Source organism: Pelobates fuscus, chromosome 8, assembly GCF_036172605.1.
Source record: "Pelobates fuscus isolate aPelFus1 chromosome 8, aPelFus1.pri, whole genome shotgun sequence".
NCBI lineage: Eukaryota > Metazoa > Chordata > Amphibia > Anura > Pelobatidae > Pelobates > Pelobates fuscus.
This window is the reverse complement of record NC_086324.1, coordinates 121255522-121276583: the sequence shown is the minus strand read 5'-3', so window position 1 is coordinate 121276583 and position 21062 is coordinate 121255522. Positions and strand designations below refer to the sequence as shown.

Here is a 21062-nt window from a genome sequence, read left to right as displayed (position 1 = left end):
ACACACACAGGCAGGCAGACAGCCATACACACACACACACAAACACACTCAGGCAGTCATACACAGACAGCCACACACAAACACACACAGAGACATAGAATGTGACTGCAGATAAGAACCATTCGGCCCATCTAGTCTGCCCAGACAGTCACACATAGGCAGTCACACACAAACACACACACACACACACACACAGGCAGACAGCCACACACACAGCCACACACAAACACACAGGCAGACAGCCAAACACACAGAGGCAAACAGCCACACACACACACACAGTCACACACACACTGTCAGACAGCCACACACACACAGTCACACACACACACTGGCAGACAGTCTCACACACACACACACACGCAGACAGTCACACACACACACGCGCAGTCACACACACACACGCGCAGTCACACACACACAGTCAGACACAGACACACACTAACAGACACAGACACACACTAACATACACAGACACACACTAACATACACAGACACACACTAACATACACACACTAACATACACACACACACTAACAGACACAGACACACACTAACATACACACACACACTCACCCACATTAACACATTTTTTAAAATGTATTTAGACACCCCCCCAGCCTCCTTACCTTTGGGAATGCTGGGGGGGGGGGTCATCTTTTTTCCCTGGTGGTCCAGTGGCTGCTGGGCGGCGCTGGCGGGCGGCTGGCGAGGGAGCACTTTCTCTGAGCTGTATGCTCAGCTCCCTCGCGCTCCGCACAGTGAGGCTGGGAGCCGGAATATGACGTCATATTCCGGCTCCCAGCCTCACTCTGCGGCGCGCGAGGGAGCTGAGCATACAGCTCAGAGGAAGTGCTCCCTCGCCAGCTGCCCGCCAGCGCCGCCCGACCGCCCAGCAGCCCGGCATGTCTGTTAGCCGCAAGGCTAACAAGACATTTGCCTTGGGCATTTGGGGGCGGCTTTTTTTGCCGCCCCCTGGAAAATGCCGCCCAAGGCAAATGCCTTGTTAGCATTGTGGCTAACAGACATGCCGTGTGAGCTATGCGGCCGCAGGGCGCCCCCTGCACCATGGCGCCCTGTGCGGCCGCACAGCTCGCACACCCCTAAGGCCGGCCCTGTATATATATATCCAAAGTGTATAATACAGTAATAATGTGAGCTTGTTTGTGTGTGTCAGCGAGGTTGTCTGTAATGAGCTTGTGTGTGTGTCTGTGTCAGTGAGAATTTGTGTTTCTGTGAGTAAGTTTGTCTGTAGTGAACGTGTGTGTGTGTGTGTGTGTGTCAGGGAGCGTATCTGTAGTGAGTTTGTGTGTGTTCCATTGAGCTTGTGTGTGTCAGTGAGCTTGTCTGTAGGGAGATGTTGACGAACTGAACTTCGCCACTGACTTTTGGAGGGGCCTGTTTGCCAGCCTCCTACCCTGTGACTATGGCCCCTGTGTTAAACCTTTGTTCATGCCTTTTCCCCTCTACGGTTTAGTATATGGGGCTATCAAATGGATTATGGTTATGGTGTTCGTTTACACCGAACAAACAACCGAACAGTTGGACCACACGCAAGTGGAGTGTGCATCCCATTTACCTCCCAGACTGGTAGTTAACCGCAGCGAAATTGATGAATGGCTGGGTTGTCGCCGTTCCTATAGCCGAACACGTGCCATCTTGTTTAGTCGAACATGTCCAGCAGTGTTTAATCGTTGAGCGTATGGAACTAAAATCGGACACTCGGCGGCACGAACACCGCTGGGACTTCCACCTCCAGTTAAGCTTGACTAGAATTGCATGAACGGAGTGCCGTTTTGTAGAAATAATCTACTGATCCAGATACACTCACTGACTCTGTGCATGAACGGCTCTGTTCAACTATTTGAACGTTACTTCGACTGTTTGAAATAGACCTGCCGCATAGCCTAATTCTCTGGAACTATTTTGGGCATGAAACCATGCACGCGATCGGTCAAAAAGAGACTTCCAGGAATTTCCTGAACCCCTGCTCTGATCTGGGTGATTTTTAGACATGTTGTTCACCCAGATGAGGGCTATCAGGGGATATGTTGTGTTTTGGGGTACTTATGACACTTTATAAAAATTTATGTTTTTCTGCCTGGAGATAAATTAGTTACATACAAGACTTTACTCAATTATCTCACAGGATGAGGGGAGGGATTGTGTGTAATGTGTGGGAATGTCACCTACTGTACTGCATTTTCATTGGCTGGTAACAATTGTCATCCTGCCCTGACAAGGTCCACGTGGGTGCTCCCTTGCATGGGGACTTGCATAAAAGGCCAGCTGTGGCTCCCATTAAATGAGATACTTTACCCCTTCATGAAGTCTTGGCTCATGTTTGGGGAATTGGAGAACTACATACACTTTGGGGATTGCTATAATCACTATACTCCCCTGAGTATAATCACTAGCTCTTATAAGAGCTGTTCCTGCTACGCTCTCTGGACTAAGGAGAGGCCTACCCATTGGAAGCTGGATCCTGGTCTTGGGTCCAGGGCGGGTGGAGGACGGCGAGACCCCCAACCAAGCTGCGCAGGTTTGTGTGATTTACAGTTGTTATGGTGTTTCAGTGCAGTGCTTATGGTAGTCGCGAGTACTAGGAAGCAGCGGTTGACGGAGGTACCCGGTCGGGGTGCCAGGCGGTCCGTCACAGAGATTATGTGTGTTGGTGTGAGAAGCTTGCCTGCAGTGAGCTTGTCTATAATGAGCTTGTGTGTCAGTGAGTGTGTGTGTCAGTGAGCTTGTGTGTTTGCTTGAGTGAGTGTTTTTAAAGTGAGCTTGAGTGGGATTGTGTGAGTGAGCTTGTCTGCAGTGAACTTATGTGTGTCAGGTAGCTTGTCTGTAGTGCGCTTACATGTGTCAGTGAGCTTGTCTGTAGTGAGTATGTGTGTGTGTCAATGAACTTATCTGTAGTGCACATGTATGTATTTACCAATTGTTTGTATGTAGTAAGCTTGTGTGTGTGTTAGTAGGCTTGTGTGTGCATGACTGATCTTGTCAGTAGTGATCTTGTGAGCTTATCTGTAGTGTGTGTCAGTGGCTTGTATGTGTGTCAGGGAGCTTGTCTGTAGTGAGCTTATATGTGTCAGTGAACTTTTGTGCATTTGTGTGAGTGAGCTTGTGTATGTGTCAGTAAGCGTGTCTGTAGTGAGCTTATGTTCAGTGAACTTGCCTGTAGGGAGTCAGTGAGCTTTTCTGTGGGTCAGAGAGCATCTGTGTGTTTGCAAGCTTGCATTTAGTAATTTTGTGTGTGTATACCATTGGGTTTGTCTGTAGTCAACTGGTGTGTGTCTAATAGCTTGTCTGCAGTAAGTTTGTGTATGTGCCAGTCATGATAGATTTGCTTAGAAAATATTATAATTACAAATAAATACCTGGGACCTACAGAGAGTCCCAGGAGGAAGCATTTCCCAAGTAAGTGGATTAATCTAAAAACAGGCATTAGGTTACTAGAATAGGACCTGCCAAGAATGGGGTACATTGACGTTGTGGAAGGCTTATGCAATGTATAATCATATATTGTAACTAAACCCCCATTATTTTTTGCCTAGGCGAGGTGTCTTTTAAATAAAACTATTACATTCTGAGAGACTTGAAATTGCTGTTTAATGAATGAGTGAGTGCGCTGAATCATGTTGTATGAATTGGCCCAAGTGGTTCCGTTAAACATGTACATGTAACAATATAGAAGAAGAAGAAAAATCATACCTCAGTAGTGACACTTGGTACCAGATGCCACCTTATTACATCACTTACACAACTGAGTCTAAATGTAGCACTGCCATAAGTGAAATATATAAACAAGGCTCATATTAAGCTATATAATATAAAAAGGCTCTATAGTCATGGCATCCAGATTACTGTATATTGATTGTCATCTGTATTCAGCTGCAGGGACTGATTCCAAAACAGTTACTGATTTTCTGCAGTGCCATCTTTGACCTGAAAATTTCCATGTATACACTGATCAGCCACAACATTTAAACCACTGACAGGTCAAGTGAATAACATTGATTATAGTGTTACAATGGCATCTGTCATGGGGTGTGATATATTAACCCCTTAGTGACCAGGCCATTTTTCAATTGTATTACCGTTAAGGACCAGGGCTCTTTTTACATTTCTGCAGTGGTTGTGTTTAGATGTAATTTGCCTCTTACACATTTACTGTACCCATACATATTATATACCATTTTTCTCGCTATTAAATGTTCATTCTAAAGATACCATCATTTTCATCATATCATATAATTTACTAGAATAAAAAAAGTAAAATATGATAAAAAAACAAACAAAAAAAACACAGCTGGCCATCATGCACCCATGTCCCAGTTGGAACATGTCTGAAGCCGACCAATGTAATTCACCTCCGTCAAACTGTATGTTTTTGAAAAGTACACACCCTAGGGCATTTCACATGGTGGCATTTGAACACTTTACATGCACTAATTCTACCACCAGTCTCTGTCAAACGTTTTTGTGGTGTTATTTTTCACTCACACATTCTACTTTGTGCATAGATTCTAAGCTCCTGTTAGGTGTTACTGCCAAAGGACACCACAATATGTACTTGGCATCATCTCCCGAGAACAGCGATAACACTCATGCATACATTTGTGGGGTTCACTGGGGGGGTGCAAAGCGAAATGTCTGATATGCGTTTTTCAAATTTTATATATCTTGTTTGCCTATCTTGCTTTTGAGGGCCTTATCAGATATCCCAATGTATTTTCTTGCCATGAGCGTGCATATATTTGAAAAGTTTACACCCCACAGTAGTTGAAGAACGTGTGTGGAGGTAACTGTTCAATCCTCAATTTTACACACGCACACCGCTATTTGACTGTGATTTAGGAGAGCCCGCTGTTGGTTATTGCAAGAACACACCCCGGGTTGTTTTCTGCGAGGCCTCCTAAGGACACCCATGCCCCCCCCATGCATAGGTCTGCCAGGATCTGGGGAAGGTACGGTAACAATTGAATGACTTGCCATTTGAGTTGAAATTGATAGTATGTCTTCTGATAGGCCTATCTTTAGCTTGGGGCTTATCACATACCCCAGTTTTATATATCGCCACAAAAGGGTACATACTTGAAACGTAGACACCCCGAGGTATTGCATGTATGTGGAGTGCTTTGATGCAACTTTTTTTTAGCCAGAAAAAAAGATAAAACAAGATGAAGAACGTGTGTGGAGGTAACTGTTCAATCCTCAATTTTACACACGCACACCGCTATTTGACTGTGATTTAGGAGAGCCCGCTGTTGGTTATTGCAAGAACACACCCCGGGTTGTTTTCTGCGAGGCCTCCTAAGGACACCCATGCCCCCCCCCATGCATAGGTCTGCCAGGATTTGGGGAAGGTACGGTAACAATTGAATGACTTGCCATTTGAGTTGAAATTGAGAGTATGTCTTCTGATAGGCCCATCTTTAGCTTGGGGCTTATCACATACCCCAGTTTTATATATCGCCACAAAAGGGTACATACTTGAAACGTAGACACCCCGAGGTATTGCATGTATGTGGAGTGCTTTGATGCAACTTTTTTTTAGCCAGAAAAAAGATAAAACAAGTTGAAGAACGTGTGTGGAGGTAACTGTTCAATCCTCAATTTTACACACGCACACCGCTATTTGACTGTGATTTAGGAGAGCCCGCTGTTGGTTATTGCAAGAACACACCTCGGGTTGTTTTCTGCGAGGCCTCCTAAGGACACCCATGCCCCCCCCCATGCATAGGTCTGCCAGGATTTGGGGAAGGTACGGTAACAATTGAATGACTTGCCATTTGAGTTGAAATTGAGAGTATGTCTTCTGATAGGCCCATCTTTAGCTTGGGGCTTACCACATACCCCAGTTTTATATATCGCCACAAAAGGGTACATACTTGAAACGTAGACACCCCGAGGTATTGCATGTATGTGGAGTGCTTTGATGCAACTTTTTTTTAGCCAGAAAAAAGATAAAACAAGTTGAAGAACGTGTGTGGAGGTAACTGTTCAATCCTCAATTTTACACACGCACACCGCTATTTGACTGTGATTTAGGAGAGCCCGCTGTTGGTTATTGCAAGAACACACCCCGGGTTGTTTTCTGCGAGGCCTCCTAAGGACACCCATGCCCCCCCCCCATGCATAGGTCTGCCAGGATTTGGGGAAGGTACGGTAACAATTGAATGACTTGCCATTTGAGTTGAAATTGAGAGTATGTCTTCTGATAGGCCCATCTTTAGCTTGGGGCTTATCACATACCCCAGTTTTATATATCGCCACAAAAGGGTACATACTTGAAACGTAGACACCCCGAGGTATTGCATGTATGTGGAGTGCTTTGATGCAACTTTTTTTTAGCCAGAAAAAAGATAAAACAAGTTGAAGAACGTGTGTGGAGGTAACTGTTCAATCCTCAATTTTACACACGCACACCGCTATTTGACTGTGATTTAGGAGAGCCCGCTGTTGGTTATTGCAAGAACACACCCCGGGTTGTTTTCTGCGAGGCCTCCTAAGGACACCCATGCCCCCCCCCATGCATAGGTCTGCCAGGATTTGGGGAAGGTACGGTAACAATTGAATGACTTGCCATTTGAGTTGAAATTGAGAGTATGTCTTCTGATAGGCCGATCTTTAGCTTGTGGCTTATCACATACCCCAGTTTTATATATCGCCACAAAAGGGTACATACTTGAAACGTAGACACGCACACCGCTTTTTGACTGTGGAACACACCCCGGGTTTATCACGATTCCGGGAACCTAACACGCTAACAGACACACACACACACACAGAAAAGGTGCCGTACCGGACCTTAGAGTGGCCGGGCTAAGCACACACAGAATAGTCAGGAGACAAGCCGAGTCAGGGGAACCAGAAAACAGAATAACGAGAAACAAGCCGAGGTCAAAGGGTAGGAGAAAGTCACAAAGTCAGTTTAACAAGCCAGAGAGTACGTAACCACAAATCACAAGTTCAGAATCCATACTATACAGCAAAGACCACAACAGGGCAGGGAGGAACAGGAAAGGTGAGTATAAATAACTATATATAAAGATAACTTCCAATCAGAATTAACAATCACATGTGGGAGATATCTAAGCCTCCCACTGTGATTGTGGTACTGTTGCTTTAACGCCGGGTCACTCACGTGACCCCGGCGTTTGCATAAATCAACGACCTTCCAGCGTGCAGCGTTATACATGCTGCCGCTGGGAGGCGTGACGGATGCGAGCGGCGGAGAGGAGACGCCGCTCGCCGACAGGTAGGAGGAGGGGAGACCGCGGGCGGCGATGGACTGAGGGTGAGTGCTGCGATTTGCGAGCAGCCTCCCCTACTAGCCGCCCGCGGACCCCTGACAGGGTTGTTTTCTGCAAGGCCTCCTAAGGACACCCATGCCCCCCATGCACGGGGTAAATGTAACAACCCCCCCCCCCCCCAAAGAAAAAGACACCAAAAAAAAAAACCTGAACGGCAAAAAATAAATTAAAAATGGGCCAGCGTGTGGTATCGTTTGAAACAGTCTCCAATGCAGAGTCCAGGCTGCCCAGGGCAATCAGGAGAGTAATATACACTGTCTTTTCTCTGCCCCCTCTTAGAACAGACCCTGCATCTTTTTTGGGGATTCTGTTTTGCCGCAGTAGGGGGAATTTTAAAAATAAAATGTGTAGCCCCAACTCTGCTCTCTCCCATCACCGCCCGGGGAGCAGGTGCATCACGGTACAAAATCCCCGAAATGATCTGGAGCTGAAACTGTAAAAATCTCAGTTGCGTCCCGGGGTTTGCTTTTTTGAACAACAAGAAAGCGTTGTGGGTTGCAATCTGCATTAGGTAGATTGCAACCTTTTTGTACCAGGCCCTTGTCTTTCGTATAACTAGGTAGGGCTGCAGCAGCTGATCTGCCAGATCAACCCCACCCATATGACGGTTATAGGCCTTGATGCACACTGGCTTCCTCGTTCTCTCAGCTCTGCCACGTACAGGGACCTCCACAGTCCCCTCAGTGTGGATGGTGGTAAGAAGGTACACATCCTTCTTGTCTCTGTACTTAACTGCCAACAGCTCCTCTTGGCGCAGAGCTGAGGTCTCCCCCCTCCGTAGCCGGGTGCGTGCAAGTTGTCCTGGGAAACCTGTGCTGTTCTTTTTAATTGTGCCGCAAGCTACTGTATCAAAACAGTACAGTAGCTTGAACAAAGGGACACTTGTATAAAAATTGTCAGTATACAAGTGGTACCCTTTGTTCATCAGGGGGAATATCAGGTCCCAGACAATCTTGCCACTGGTTCCCATATGTTCTGGGCAACCTGGAGGATCAAGGTGGCTATCCTTTCCCTCGTACACCCGGAAGGCCTGATTATACCCAGTCTCGCTATCACAGAGCTTATACATCTTTACACCATAGCTAGAGCGCTTGGAAGGAACATACTGCTTGAATCCCAGCCTTCCCTTATACTTCATCAGGGATTCATCCACGCATATATTCCTTCCAGGTGTATAAGCCTCTGCAAACCTGGCAGCAAAGTGGGTAATCAGGGGGCGGATTTTATACAGCCTGTCAAACTGGGGATGCTCCCTAGGGGGACACAGGCTGTTGTCGCTGAAGTGCATGAAATGCAGAATCATTTCATACCTCTTCCTCGACATACATTGGGAGTAAATGGGGGTAGAGCAGATGGGGCTACTGCTCCAGTAGGAGCGGATGGAGGGCTTCTTTATGATGCCCATCAGCATAGTCAATGCCCAGAATCTTTTAAATTCTGGCACATCGATGGGGGCCCATTGCTGCTTTGCCAAAAAAGAGTCCGGTTTTGTAGCTCGGAATTGATGGGCATATAAATTAGTTTGGGCGACAATGTTCCCCAATACATCATCGCCCAGAAACACCTCCATAAACTGCTGAGGGCTAAATCCTGTGACATCCAAATTAATGCCAGGATTTGCAGTAAAGGATGGGATGTCTGGCCTCTGGTTATGAGGCACTACCCACTCCTCAGCAGTTCTGCCAGCTGGAGCAGCACGTCTCCTTCTGGCAGGGGGACTAGCAGGCACAGATACAACATCACCAGATACATCACTAGCAGTAGACACTGTATCGAGTGATGATGTATCTGAGCACCTGGCAGGGTCAAAATCAGGGTCAGAGTCTGACATAGACGCGTCAGACTCTAGCGCAAGGGTGGCATATGACTGCTCAGCGCGGGTTGTCTTCCGTGACCCGTGTGCCATGATCACAATTGCTTTACTTAGTAGTGACCTGTCACAAAAAAAAAAAAAAAAAATAACCCCTGAAAAAATGAACAGACAGCAAAATAAGTGATGCTGTGCAAGAGCCTGTGATCTGTATAGTGATCACTGGCAGGGCAGGGGTTAATCGTTCTGAAAAGAGCTTTTGGGTCTCAAAAAAGATCACAAAAAAATGAACCCCTAAAAAAAAAAAAGGCACAAACAGCAGAAAAGATCTGCTGTGCAAGAGCCAGTGATTATAGTGATCACTGGCAAGACAGGGGTTAATGGCTCTGAAAAGAGCCTTTGGGTCTCAAGATTTTACAAATCCCTACCTATAAATACCTAAATCTCTCTAGCTAAACCACAGATCTCTCTCTCTCTCTCTCTCTCACACTAAAACACAAGTGAAGAGAGGGAGGCAGATCCACACTAATCAGAGAAATGGGGAACACACTTGGGATGAAATTGCTAATGGGGCAAGCTGTGATTGTATGACTCCAGCCTTCCCCTTATGATGCGGCATGCTAGGGACGCCCCCAGAAGTCCCATGATTCACTGCCTTTCGAAAAAAAAAAAAGGGGGGGGGGGGAGTTAATATTGATCATTTTCTTTATTTTATATTTATTTTTTTATATATATTATTTTATATGCACGGAGTGCCAGGACCCCTCAAGGCACTCATCACATGCAGTACATCACTGCTATACTATCAGAGCTTCCAGAGCTCAAAATAGGTGCAGACGTACCAGGTACGTCCAAGGTCATTATGGACTGTTTTCTGCCAGACGTACCTGATACGTCCGCAGTCGGGAAGGGGTTAAGCAGCAAGTGAACAGTCAGTTCTTGAATTTCATGTGTAGGAAGCAAGAAAAATGGGCAAGCGAAAAGATCCGAGTGACTTTGACAAAGGCCAAATAGTGATTGCTAGACGACTCGATCAGAGCATCTCCAAAATCGCAAGTCTTGTGGGGTGTTTTTGGTAAGCAGTGGCTAGTACCTACCAAAAGTGGTGCAAGTAAGGACAACCGGCAAACCAGCATCAGGGTCATGGACGCTCAAAACTCAATGATGCTTGTGTAGAGCAAAGGCAACCCATCTGGTCCAATCACAGAGAAGAGCTGCTGTAGCTCAAATTGTTGAAAAACTTAATGCACGCCATGGTAGAAAGGTATCAGAACACACAGGGCATCACAGTTTGTTCAGGAATGGTTTGAGGAACATGACAAAGAGTTTAAAGTGATGCCTTGGCCTCCAAATTCTCCAGTTCTCTGTGCTAAAACAACAAATCTGATCTATGGAGGCCCCTCCTCGCAACGTGCAGGACTCAAAGTATCTGCTGCTAATGCCTTGATACCAGATAACACAGGACACATTGGGAGGTCTTGTGGAGTCCACACCTCAAAGCATCAGACCTGTTTTTGCAACGAAGGGGACCTACACAATATTATGCAGGTGATTTTAAAGTTGTGGCTGATCAAAAGAGAGGACATAGGGTTTCCAGTTATCTGAGCAGCAATACAAGGTCTGAAAATTAGTGGAGAACAGTCTCAACAATGCATTGTGGCTTATGATGGCATAAATTACACAAAGACGAACTTGCTCACATAACAATGTGACACGCTACCTATCTATCTATCTATCTATCTATCTAAATATCTATCTATCTATCTATTTATCTATCTAAATATCTATCTATCTATCTATCAATCTATCTATATATTTATCTATCTATTTATCTATCTAAATATCTATCTATCTATCTATCAATCTATCTATCTATTTATATATCTAAATATATATCTATCTATCAATCAATCTATCTATTTATCTATCTAAATATATGTTTTATCATACTGTTTGTAAGCATATACAGTGCTGCACTATATGTTGTTTGCTCTTGAAACAAAAATAGAAATATCTTTTGACTGACTACGTGCACCACTATATGTTACTACAATACTGAACAAACCTGGATATTTGTGATGCAGATAGTCCACATCTGTGATGAAACTGTTATAAGGAAGGAGAAATCCAACCCCTGCGAGCAGCATTGCAAAATATATCCCATGATATCTATCTTGAGGCTCTGGACTCGAACAGCCTGCATCTGTAGTAAACAAAAGTGACATTTAGAAGGATGAAAAAGAGCAAGTGGTTTGTCTTGTATGTATAATCAGATAAACAGGATGGTTTTATTTTACAAAAGATACACAGTGTGCTTGATTTATTAGTTGTAGTTGCCAAAAAAAAGCTGGCAGAACTGCTTTTATACACCAAAAACCCCATTCACTTAATGATTTAAATAAGCAGCGTCACCAGAAAAAAAAAAAAAATCTCTCTAGAGCAAAACTGTCAAACTCTGTTTCATCTGTTATTTAACTAATTGTAGTGGCATACAATGTATGCTTTTTAGCAGAAATACTATGATCCCTTGAACCAATCACCTTCCAGCTAGCTAGAGTAGCCTCAAAGGAAATAGTACATGTAATACGCTCTAAGTGACAGAAGATATCAACATAATTAGCCATTCTATTCTCTGGCACTAACAGGCCACAAAAAAGCATAAAAATAAAACATATGTGGTCTACTGTACACAGCCCTAATCCTAGAGAGCCAGGCACCTCTGCGTGATGAGCTGCAGACAAGGCATTCAGGCAAAAAAAAAAAAAACAAGCAGTGGGTCCCCTGAATCAAAGAATAACATAAGCAGCCTCAGGGATTAGCCTTCACTTTCTCCACCACATGTGGAAGGGTGGTAATCATTAAAGTAACATATGCATATATGTATTTATAACATTAAAGGGACATTATGGTCACCAAAACAACATTAGTGTAATGAAGCAGTTTTGGTGTGTGGATCATGCACCTGCAGTTTCATTGCTCAATTCCCTGCCATTTAGGAGTTAAATCACTTTGTTTATGCAGCCTTAGCAACACCTCTTTGCATGTGACTTGCACAACCTTCCTAAGCACTTCCTGTAACGAGTCAACTGTTTACACTTCCTTTATTGCAAATTTTGTTTAATTTAGAATTGCTCATCTTCTACTAAGTTAATAGCTTTCTAGACCCTGCAGGAGCCTCCTGTATGTAATTAAAGTTCAATTACAGAGCAGGAGATACAAACTTTTAAAGTAAGTTGTATCTGATTGAAAGTGACGCCATTTTGCATTCATGCAGGCTGTGTCAGTTACAGTGAGGGGAGGTGTGGCTAGGGCTGCATAAACAGAAACAAAAGTGATTTAACTCCTAAACGGCTGAGAATTGAGCAGTAAAAAACTTCAGAGGCAAGATCTATACACCAAAACCGCTTCATTAAGCTAAAAATGTTTTGGTGACTATGGTTTCCCTTTAAATGGTTCCTGGTTCATTTTAGATTCAGGACTCCTCTGTAGAAAGTTAAATAATAAAATTATACATACCTTTCACCCAGTGGTATCTTAGTTCTATGTATTTGTCTGATCATTAGATCATTAGGAAGAATGATCTCAGTCACTCACATGCTTCTACATAGAGTAGTATTGAGAGAATGCATGGCAATTGCACCTCTGCACTAATAAGACTATCTTGTAATGCTTCTCTATGAGATGCTTAATGTATGTTCAGAGTCGTCTTGATGCCAAACGTGAAGGCTGTAATTTTTTTTACAGTGTTCACTAATAAGTGCTTCTAGTGTGTATTCTCACATTTGTTATAGTGCAGGGTCAGCATCTAGAAACCAAAGCCATCAGCTCAGCTAATGCTCTAGCGAATAGTACAAATCTTGAAATTAACTTCTAAGTTTAACCCATTAGCTAGCACATATGGCAACCAGAAAATCTAGCCCATTGATTGCATAAAGAACTACAACAATTATATATATGCATTAAACATTTGGGAGAGATTAAGGATAATTAAGTAGTGTATGCAAGGGGAAGAAGTAACAACATAGAAACATAGAATGTGACGGCAGATAAGAACCATTCGGCCCATCTAGTCTGCCCAATTTTCTAAATACTTTCATTAGTCCCTGGCCTTATCTTATAGTTAGGATAGCCTTATGCCTATTCCACGCATGCTTAAACTCCTTTACTGTGTTAACCTCTACCACGTCAGCTGGAAGGCTATTCCATGCATCCACTACCCTCTCAGTAAAGTAATATTCCTGATATTATTTTTAAACCTTTGCCCCTCTAATTTAAGACTATGTCCTCTTGTTGTGGTAGTTTTTCTTCTTTTAAATATAGTCTCCTCCTTTACTGTGTTGATTAAATATAGTCTCCTCCTTTACTGTGTTGATTCCCTTTATGTATTTAAATGTTTCTATCATATCCCCCCTGTCTCGTCTTTCCTCCAAGCTATACATGTTAAGATCCTTTAACCTTTCCTGGTAAGTTTTATCCTGCAATCCATGAACCAGTTTAGTAGCCCTTCTCTGAACTCTCTCTAAAGTATCAATATCCTTCTGAAGATAGGGTCTCCAGTACTGTGTACAATACTCCAAGTGAGGTCTCACCAGTGTTCTGTACAATGGCATGAGCACTTCCCTCTTTCTACTACTAATACCTCTCCCTATACAACCAAGCATTCTGCTAACATTTACTGTCTGCCTACCTTTAAGGCATCTGAAATAATTACTCCTTAATCCCTTTCCTCAGAAGTTGAGGTTAGGACTCTATCAAATATTCTATACTCTGCCCTTGGGTTTTTACGTCCAAGATGCAATATCTTGCACTTATCCACATTAAATGTCAGTTGCCACAACTCTGACCATTTTTCTAGTTTACCTAAATCATTTGCCATTTGGCTTATCTCTCCTGGAACATCAACCCTGTTACATATCTTAGTATCAACAACAAAAAGACATATCTTACCATCAAGACCTTCTGCAATATCACTAATAAAAATATTAAAGAGAATGGGTCCAAGTACAGATCCCTGAGGTACCCCACTGATGACAAGCCCAAGCTTCGAATATACTCCATTGACTACAACCCTCTGTTGCCTGTCACTCAGCCACTGCCTTACCCATTCAACAATATTGGAATCCAAACTCAAAGATTTCAGTTTATTGATAAGCCTTCAATGTGGAACAGTGTCAACAGTCTTACTGAAATGTAGGTAAGCAATGTCTACTGCACCACCCTGATCTATTATTTTAGTTACAATCAATAAGATTAGTTTGGCATGATCTCCCTGAAGTAAACCCATGTTGCCTCTGATCTTGAAATCCATGTGATTTTAGATGTTCAACAATCCAATCCTTTAACATGGTTTCCATTACTTCCATTACTTTCCCCACTACTGAAGTTAGGCTTACTGGCCTATAGCTGCCCGACTCCTCCCTATTACCTTTCTTGTGAATGGGCACAACATTCGCTTACTTTCAATCTTCTGGGACTACTCCTGTTAACAATGATTGGTTAAATAAATCCATAAATGGTTTTGTTAAATCCATAAATTATTTTAATAACTTAGGGTGTATTCCATCAGGTCCCATTGACTTATTTGTCTTTACTTTTGACAGTTGAAATATAACCTCACATGTAAATGACTCATTTGCCTTTTTCCTAACTGTAGTCCCTCTCTTTCATTTTCAGCTGTAAATACTGAACAAAAATAGTCATTGAGGCAGCCAGCTAGACCTTTATCCTCTTCTACATACCTACCTTCTTTTGTTTTTAATTTAACTAATCCTTGTTTTACTTTCCTTTTTTCATTTATGTACCGTATATACTCGAGTATAAGCCGACCCGAATATAAGCCGAGGCCCCTAATTTTACCCCAAAAAACTGGGAAAACTTATTGACTCGAGTATAAGACTAGGGCGAGAAATGCAGCAGCTACTGGTAAATTTCTAAATAAAATTAGATCCTAAAAAAAATATATCAATTGAATATTTATTTACAGTGTGTGTGTATGAATGCAGTGTGTGTATGAGTGCAGTGTGTGTGTATGAGTGCAGTGTGTGTGTGTGAGTGCAGTGTGTGTGTGTGAGTGCAGTGTGTGTGTGTGAGTGCGTGTGTGTGTGTGAGTGCGTGTGTGTGTTGCAGAGCTTTGGTGGGGGGTGGGCAATTTTTTAAAAAAAAAATTATTATTTAAAATGTTTATTTTATTATTATTTATTATTTTTTATTTAATTTCATTATTATTATTTTTGTCTTATTATTTCTTATTTAATTATTAATAAAAAACATTTTGTCCCCCCTCCCTGCTTGATACATAGCAGGGAGGGGGGCTCCTTCCCTGGTGGTCCAGCATTGGCAGTTCAGTGGGGGGAGAGGGCGGCCTGGCAGAGCTGTAACTTACCTGTCCTGCAGCTCCTGTCAGCTCTCTCCTCCTCCGCGCCGTCCGTGCAGCTCCCTCTGTCAGCTCACACTGTAAGTCTCGCGAGAGTCGCGGCTCTCGCGAGATTTACACTGGGAGCTGACCGAGGTGCTGAACGGACGGCGCGGAGGAGGAGGGAGCTGACAGGAGCTGCAGGACAGGTAAGTAACGCTCTCTGCAGCCCCCACAGCCCCTGTCTGTATTATGGCAATGCAAATTGCCATAATACAGACTATTGACTCGAGTATAAGCCGAGTTGGGGTTTTTTAGCACAAAAAATGTGCTGAAAAACTCGGCTTATACTCGAGTATATACGGTATCTAAAATGTTTTATCCACCTTTTTTATTTACCGACTGTGCTAGTCTCTCTTCTGTGTGTGATTTGGAAGCTCTTATAACTTGCTTTGCCTCTGTCTGACAAATCTTATAGATCTGCCTGTCTTCCTCACTCTGGGTTTTTTATAATTACTAAATGCTAACATTTAGTTTTTTACTATTTTGGCCAGGCCACTTCTGTGGAGTACCACAGTGGTTTCTTAAATTTTCTGCTCTTACTGACAAACCTAATGGAATTGTCTGTTGCTTTCATTACAAAATTAGAAAGGGGAATGGAAAACATTAATTATGAGAAAAGGCTAGAAAAAACAAAATTGTTTTCTTTGGAAAAGTACAAAAAAGGCGCGTCAGAGGGGATATGGTACCACTATACAAATATATACAGGGTCAGTACAAACCGTTCTGTGCTAACTTATTCATTAGGCAGAGCCCTCATCTACCTATTCTTCCTGTGTCCATGTGTAATTGACTCATTTATTGTATATTTCCCCCCTTTCATATTATTGTAAAGTGCTGCGGGATTAGTTGGCACTATATAAATACCAATAATAATAATTAGCAGGAATATACAACAGACAAGATGTCAGACATTGAGACAGAAAAAGAAAGTCTGTCTTATCAGATTCTATGGATATATCTAAAATAATCTTGAATGCTCTTTTTCATAAACAGAATATTCAAAGATATAGTTGATATGTATGTAAACAGAAATGTGATTGTCATTATGGAGTCAAGAATTAATGTTTTCCCTTTTGTGTCATAACTGAAGGGGGGTTGCCTTCTTTTGGATCAACAGCATATAATGATGAGTTTCAAGGTTGAACTTGATGGACCTTAGTCTTTTTACAACCTATCTTAAACAACTATGTAACTATACTATAAATATATATATATATATATAATTGTAATTGAAATCCTTGTTATTTTGCATTATGCTATCGACTGAACACATTGCGCTTGAGAAATTTAATATAGATTGAAATGAATTTATATATATTTTTGTAACTTTTATATGTGTTCCGTATAATGACATAATCTTTAATTGGTATATGCATTGCATACCCATTGTACAGCGCTACGGAATCTGATGGCGCTACTTAAATAATAAAATAATAATTAATAATAATACCAGATGGAAAGGAAAGAATGTTTGTTTTGTATACCTTTACCTGGCTCCATAAATGTCAGCACGCCATCTGCTTGTTGGTTTATTCTTGCCTGCAGCTCGTCTTCCTCCAGCTGATAACTGTCAAAACTGAAGCTTGTGACAACATTCACCTCTGGAGTCAGAGTTGGACTCATTTCCTTCGCAGAGTCCCTCCTTTGGGATGGCATTGTAATGTCTGCAGGTGGAAGGAAACAGGGTGAACATTTAAATCTCAGTAGGAATGCTTTGTAGTCAGGACAAAAATTGGGAGCAACATAGTCCCTAGTGATCAGGAGTACAGCACAATTTAACACTTGATGAGGAGAAGAAATAACACTGTTTCCAATCTTTTATTTTCTTGTCTAGAATCTTTAACAATACATTTTACCCAAGTATTCTCAATAGCAACAATCTCCTACCAAATGTCATTAACAGAAATAAAACAGGTATTCAAATATTTTTCTCCTTGATTTCCTACTGGTATGAGTGCTTTTTTAAAGGGACACTATAGGCACTATAACTATTTTATCTCATTGAATTGGTTATACTTCCTACAGGCCCCTGGCCCTGTGCCTCCTTTAAGTGTTAAATCATTTTTGAATAGTTTAACACTGAATAAGGGTCTCTGGATTTCCTTAGCCCGATCCCCCACTGGAGGTGTGGTTAAGGCCAAGATTACACACTTCCTTGTAGCCATACATATTCATACATGCAATGACACTATGATAGGTTGAATGTAGTCAGCTGACACTCAGCCAATCGCAGCCGCCCATTGCTGCTCAGGTTATTTCTTCCTCATTAGCACATGCAGCACAGAGGGGATACGTTGCTGGTGACTGTTGCTTAGCATTAAAACATTAAAACTGTTTAATGCTGAAAGGAAGGACAGGGCCAGGATACTAAAGATGCTATGGCCACTTTAACCCCTTAAGGACCAAACTTTTGGAATAAAAGGGAATCATGACATGTCACACATGTCATGTGTCTTTAAGGGGTTAATGAGATAAAGAAGTTATGGTCCTTACAGTGTTCCTTTAAAGGACTATTGAAGGCACCTAGACCACTTCATATCAATAAAGTGGTCCGGGCGCAGTGGTCCTTTAGTTTTAATCATGCAATGTAACACATTACCGTTTAGTAGATAATTTAGATTTCCCAGTTTAATTTATATTTAGGGTATCCGGAATCTAAATAAAGAGAACACTATAGCGTTACGAATACAAGGGCACTATATTTGGATAGTGCTCCTTTAATCCATGTTATACATGATGATAGAGTAGATTGCCACAAAGGACTACAAATACAGCTTAAATATTTTATATACACATGTATTACATATCATAACAATAGGGACCACATGGGACCACAACCATGTGTTTCAACATCTGTTTGTACTGATGGAAAGTGCTGATTTTTGGGTGTTTCATACCAGAGTGGGCATGAAACGAGTCAGATTTAATTATTCCTTCCCCTCGTATGCCTAAACCATGTTGTTGCTTCAATAAATGTATATATATATATATATATATATATATTTTTTTTTTTTCGTTTATCTCTTTGGGAAGCAGTAGGATATTTTTACTTAATTTAAAGTTTAAGCAGTTACATAGGTAAACCTGGCAAAAGATATTTTAATAATTTGCCTTGTGAGTGAAAGAGCCTTACAAGAGCAAAACAGATTCCTGCCCAATGTTGTTAAGGAGAGGAAAGAGACAGGAATAGTCAACAAGGACCCTTAAATGTATACTACCAGAGCCTACCTGAGGTGAGGGGCAGGGCTATATCATATTATAATCCAGCCATTGTTATCCAAGAAAAAAAAAATACCCAGTAATCGCAAACAGACATTATGGGGTGTTCCAATAAAGCATTCAGCTGTATATGAACTATTTTACCATTTTGGTTTGTTAATATTCACATCATATTTTAATTTTTGTTAACAGAAAAAAAAAACATTTTAAATTGTCTTTACTAAAAACCCAAGATTCAGCAATGTGTTTCCTGGTTGAAAAGATCAATAAACAGCTCAATGCAACAGTCATTGTAAGAAATGGGTGTGCTGTGTCTTGCAGCAATAATCTTTCCATCACAATTGTTGCATCCTAACTAAAAAAAATAAATAACTAGTTTATTTAGCAATTAATAATCACACCTAGCAGAGCTTACAAACACTATAACATACACCATAATACATTCCTTTTAACCACAATAAGGAAAACAACGTGCAATACAAATAAAATCAAATTAAACAGCACTACTGAGCATGCACCCAGTCACTAAGTAAGCAGAGATTGTATCCAGTGTGTAGGTCACAGTGAGAGAGGTTTGTCAGTGTGCAATTCTGGAGCAAATAGCTATCAAGGGAGCAATATCCATGGTTACCAATAGAATGTTTCACAGCATGTAGCACTGTGCTACACATTAGCACCTCATTTGCCTTGATAAAATCTCACCAGACGTGTCTATTTGCGCCAGTCTGTGTCCTCCTCCTCGTAAGACGACAGGGAATAGCTTGTTGCTGAAAATGTGGCTTTTAAAATAATAAAAAAAAAAAAAAAATACTAAGAATAATGAGCGCACAAGAGAAAGGAGGAGATGCTGCTGCACAATATCCACCCACCTGCCTTAGAGAGCAAGAGAGGGCCCAGGATAGCGTGTAATGGAGATCAGTGGGGGATGACTGAAAGAGAAGGCAGTATCATCAAGCCCATCTCTCACAAGGCAGTCCTATCTACAGGCGCTCCCTCCAGCAAGCAAGGCGAGTTTACCATCCAAGCCCTGATGGATGGAGACAGATTGGATGGGAAGATGGAGGCGGTGGGCAGACAGTGATTCCACGGGCAATCCCTGTATTTATAACAATGCTACCAAAACAGCTTATTCTGGTCACGCTCGCCCCCTCTCCCTCCTAGTGGAGCCCGCTCTGTGCTAATCAGGTTAGGCTGCTGTGTTTTGGGCAGTCTTCTGTCACCCTCCTCCTTGCTGTGCATTGAGAATAGGAGAGCTAGGTTATTATAGCACAAGCGGAGGATACACAGCAGACACTTGGACGATGAGGGATGCTGGCTCCTGTTTACTTTTATGCTAATAATGATTTATTGCCATCCATTCGGTCACAAGCATAAACAGAAAATTGGAGAGACAGAGAGCACACTGTTTTTTTGCCAAAGGGGATACCAAAAGACATACTTTCAAGTCAATGTTTATTGTTTTGACTTGGAACCCTATTGATCAATATTTAAATTTGCTTAAAAGAAAAAATAATTTAGGTTTGCTTATTTTTTATTTATTGGATGTATAATTTGGTGCTTCCCATAACGATTTACAATAAAAAGAATCTACATATATATCCTTTTTTAAATATATATTATTGGTATATTTATTTTTTAATTCAACAGGGTAAAAACAAAAATTAAACAGCAAGCATACTCATATGCAGGCACAAACAATTTCACTGACACAAGTACACCAATACACAGGCTCTATAGACAGACAATCTAATGGACACATACACACTCTCTGACACAAACACAAGACAATCACACTGACAGACAATCTCAGTGACACACACAAGATCACTGACACACACGGACAAGCTTACTGGTACACAAACACAAACTTAGTACAAATAAACTCACTGACATACAAGTTTACTATGGATAAACTCACTGACACACGCAACACATGCTCACTGCAGGCAATCTCGCTAACACACACACACCTGCTCACTACAGAGAAGCTCACTGACAAGCACACATGCTCACTACAGAAAAGCTCACTGACACACAAGCTCACTACAGACAACCTCACTGAGGCACACACAAACATGACAAGCTCATTGACACACACACACATGCTCACTATAGACAAGCTCAATGACACACACATGCTCACTGCAGGCAAGCTCACTGACACACATACATGCTCATTACAGACAAGCTCACTGACACAAACACATACTTATTACAGACAAGCTCACTGACACACACATGCTCATTACAGACAAGCTCACTGACACACAGATAAATGCCCACCATAGACAAGCTCATA

At 42.0% G+C, this 21062-nt stretch overlaps 1 protein-coding gene across 2 annotated transcripts in view; it reads right to left on the bottom strand.

Annotated features, from left to right (window-relative positions):
• Window positions 1-20049, bottom strand: part of SLC29A4 (solute carrier family 29 member 4) — a 64000-nt gene extending 43951 nt beyond the window's left edge. The window contains exons 1-3 of one of the 2 annotated variants that reach the window (XM_063430271.1): window positions 19637-20049; window positions 17029-17208; window positions 11195-11332 (exon numbers count right to left, since the gene is read on the bottom strand). In XM_063430271.1, coding sequence (XP_063286341.1) covers window positions 11195-11332; window positions 17029-17200 — 310 coding nt within the window. In that variant the 5' untranslated portion in view covers window positions 17201-17208; window positions 19637-20049. The remainder of the gene's footprint in view (window positions 1-11194; window positions 11333-17028; window positions 17209-19636) is intronic. The other variant, XM_063430272.1, reaches the window with a different exon arrangement.
• Window positions 20050-21062: the final 1013 nt, after the last annotated feature.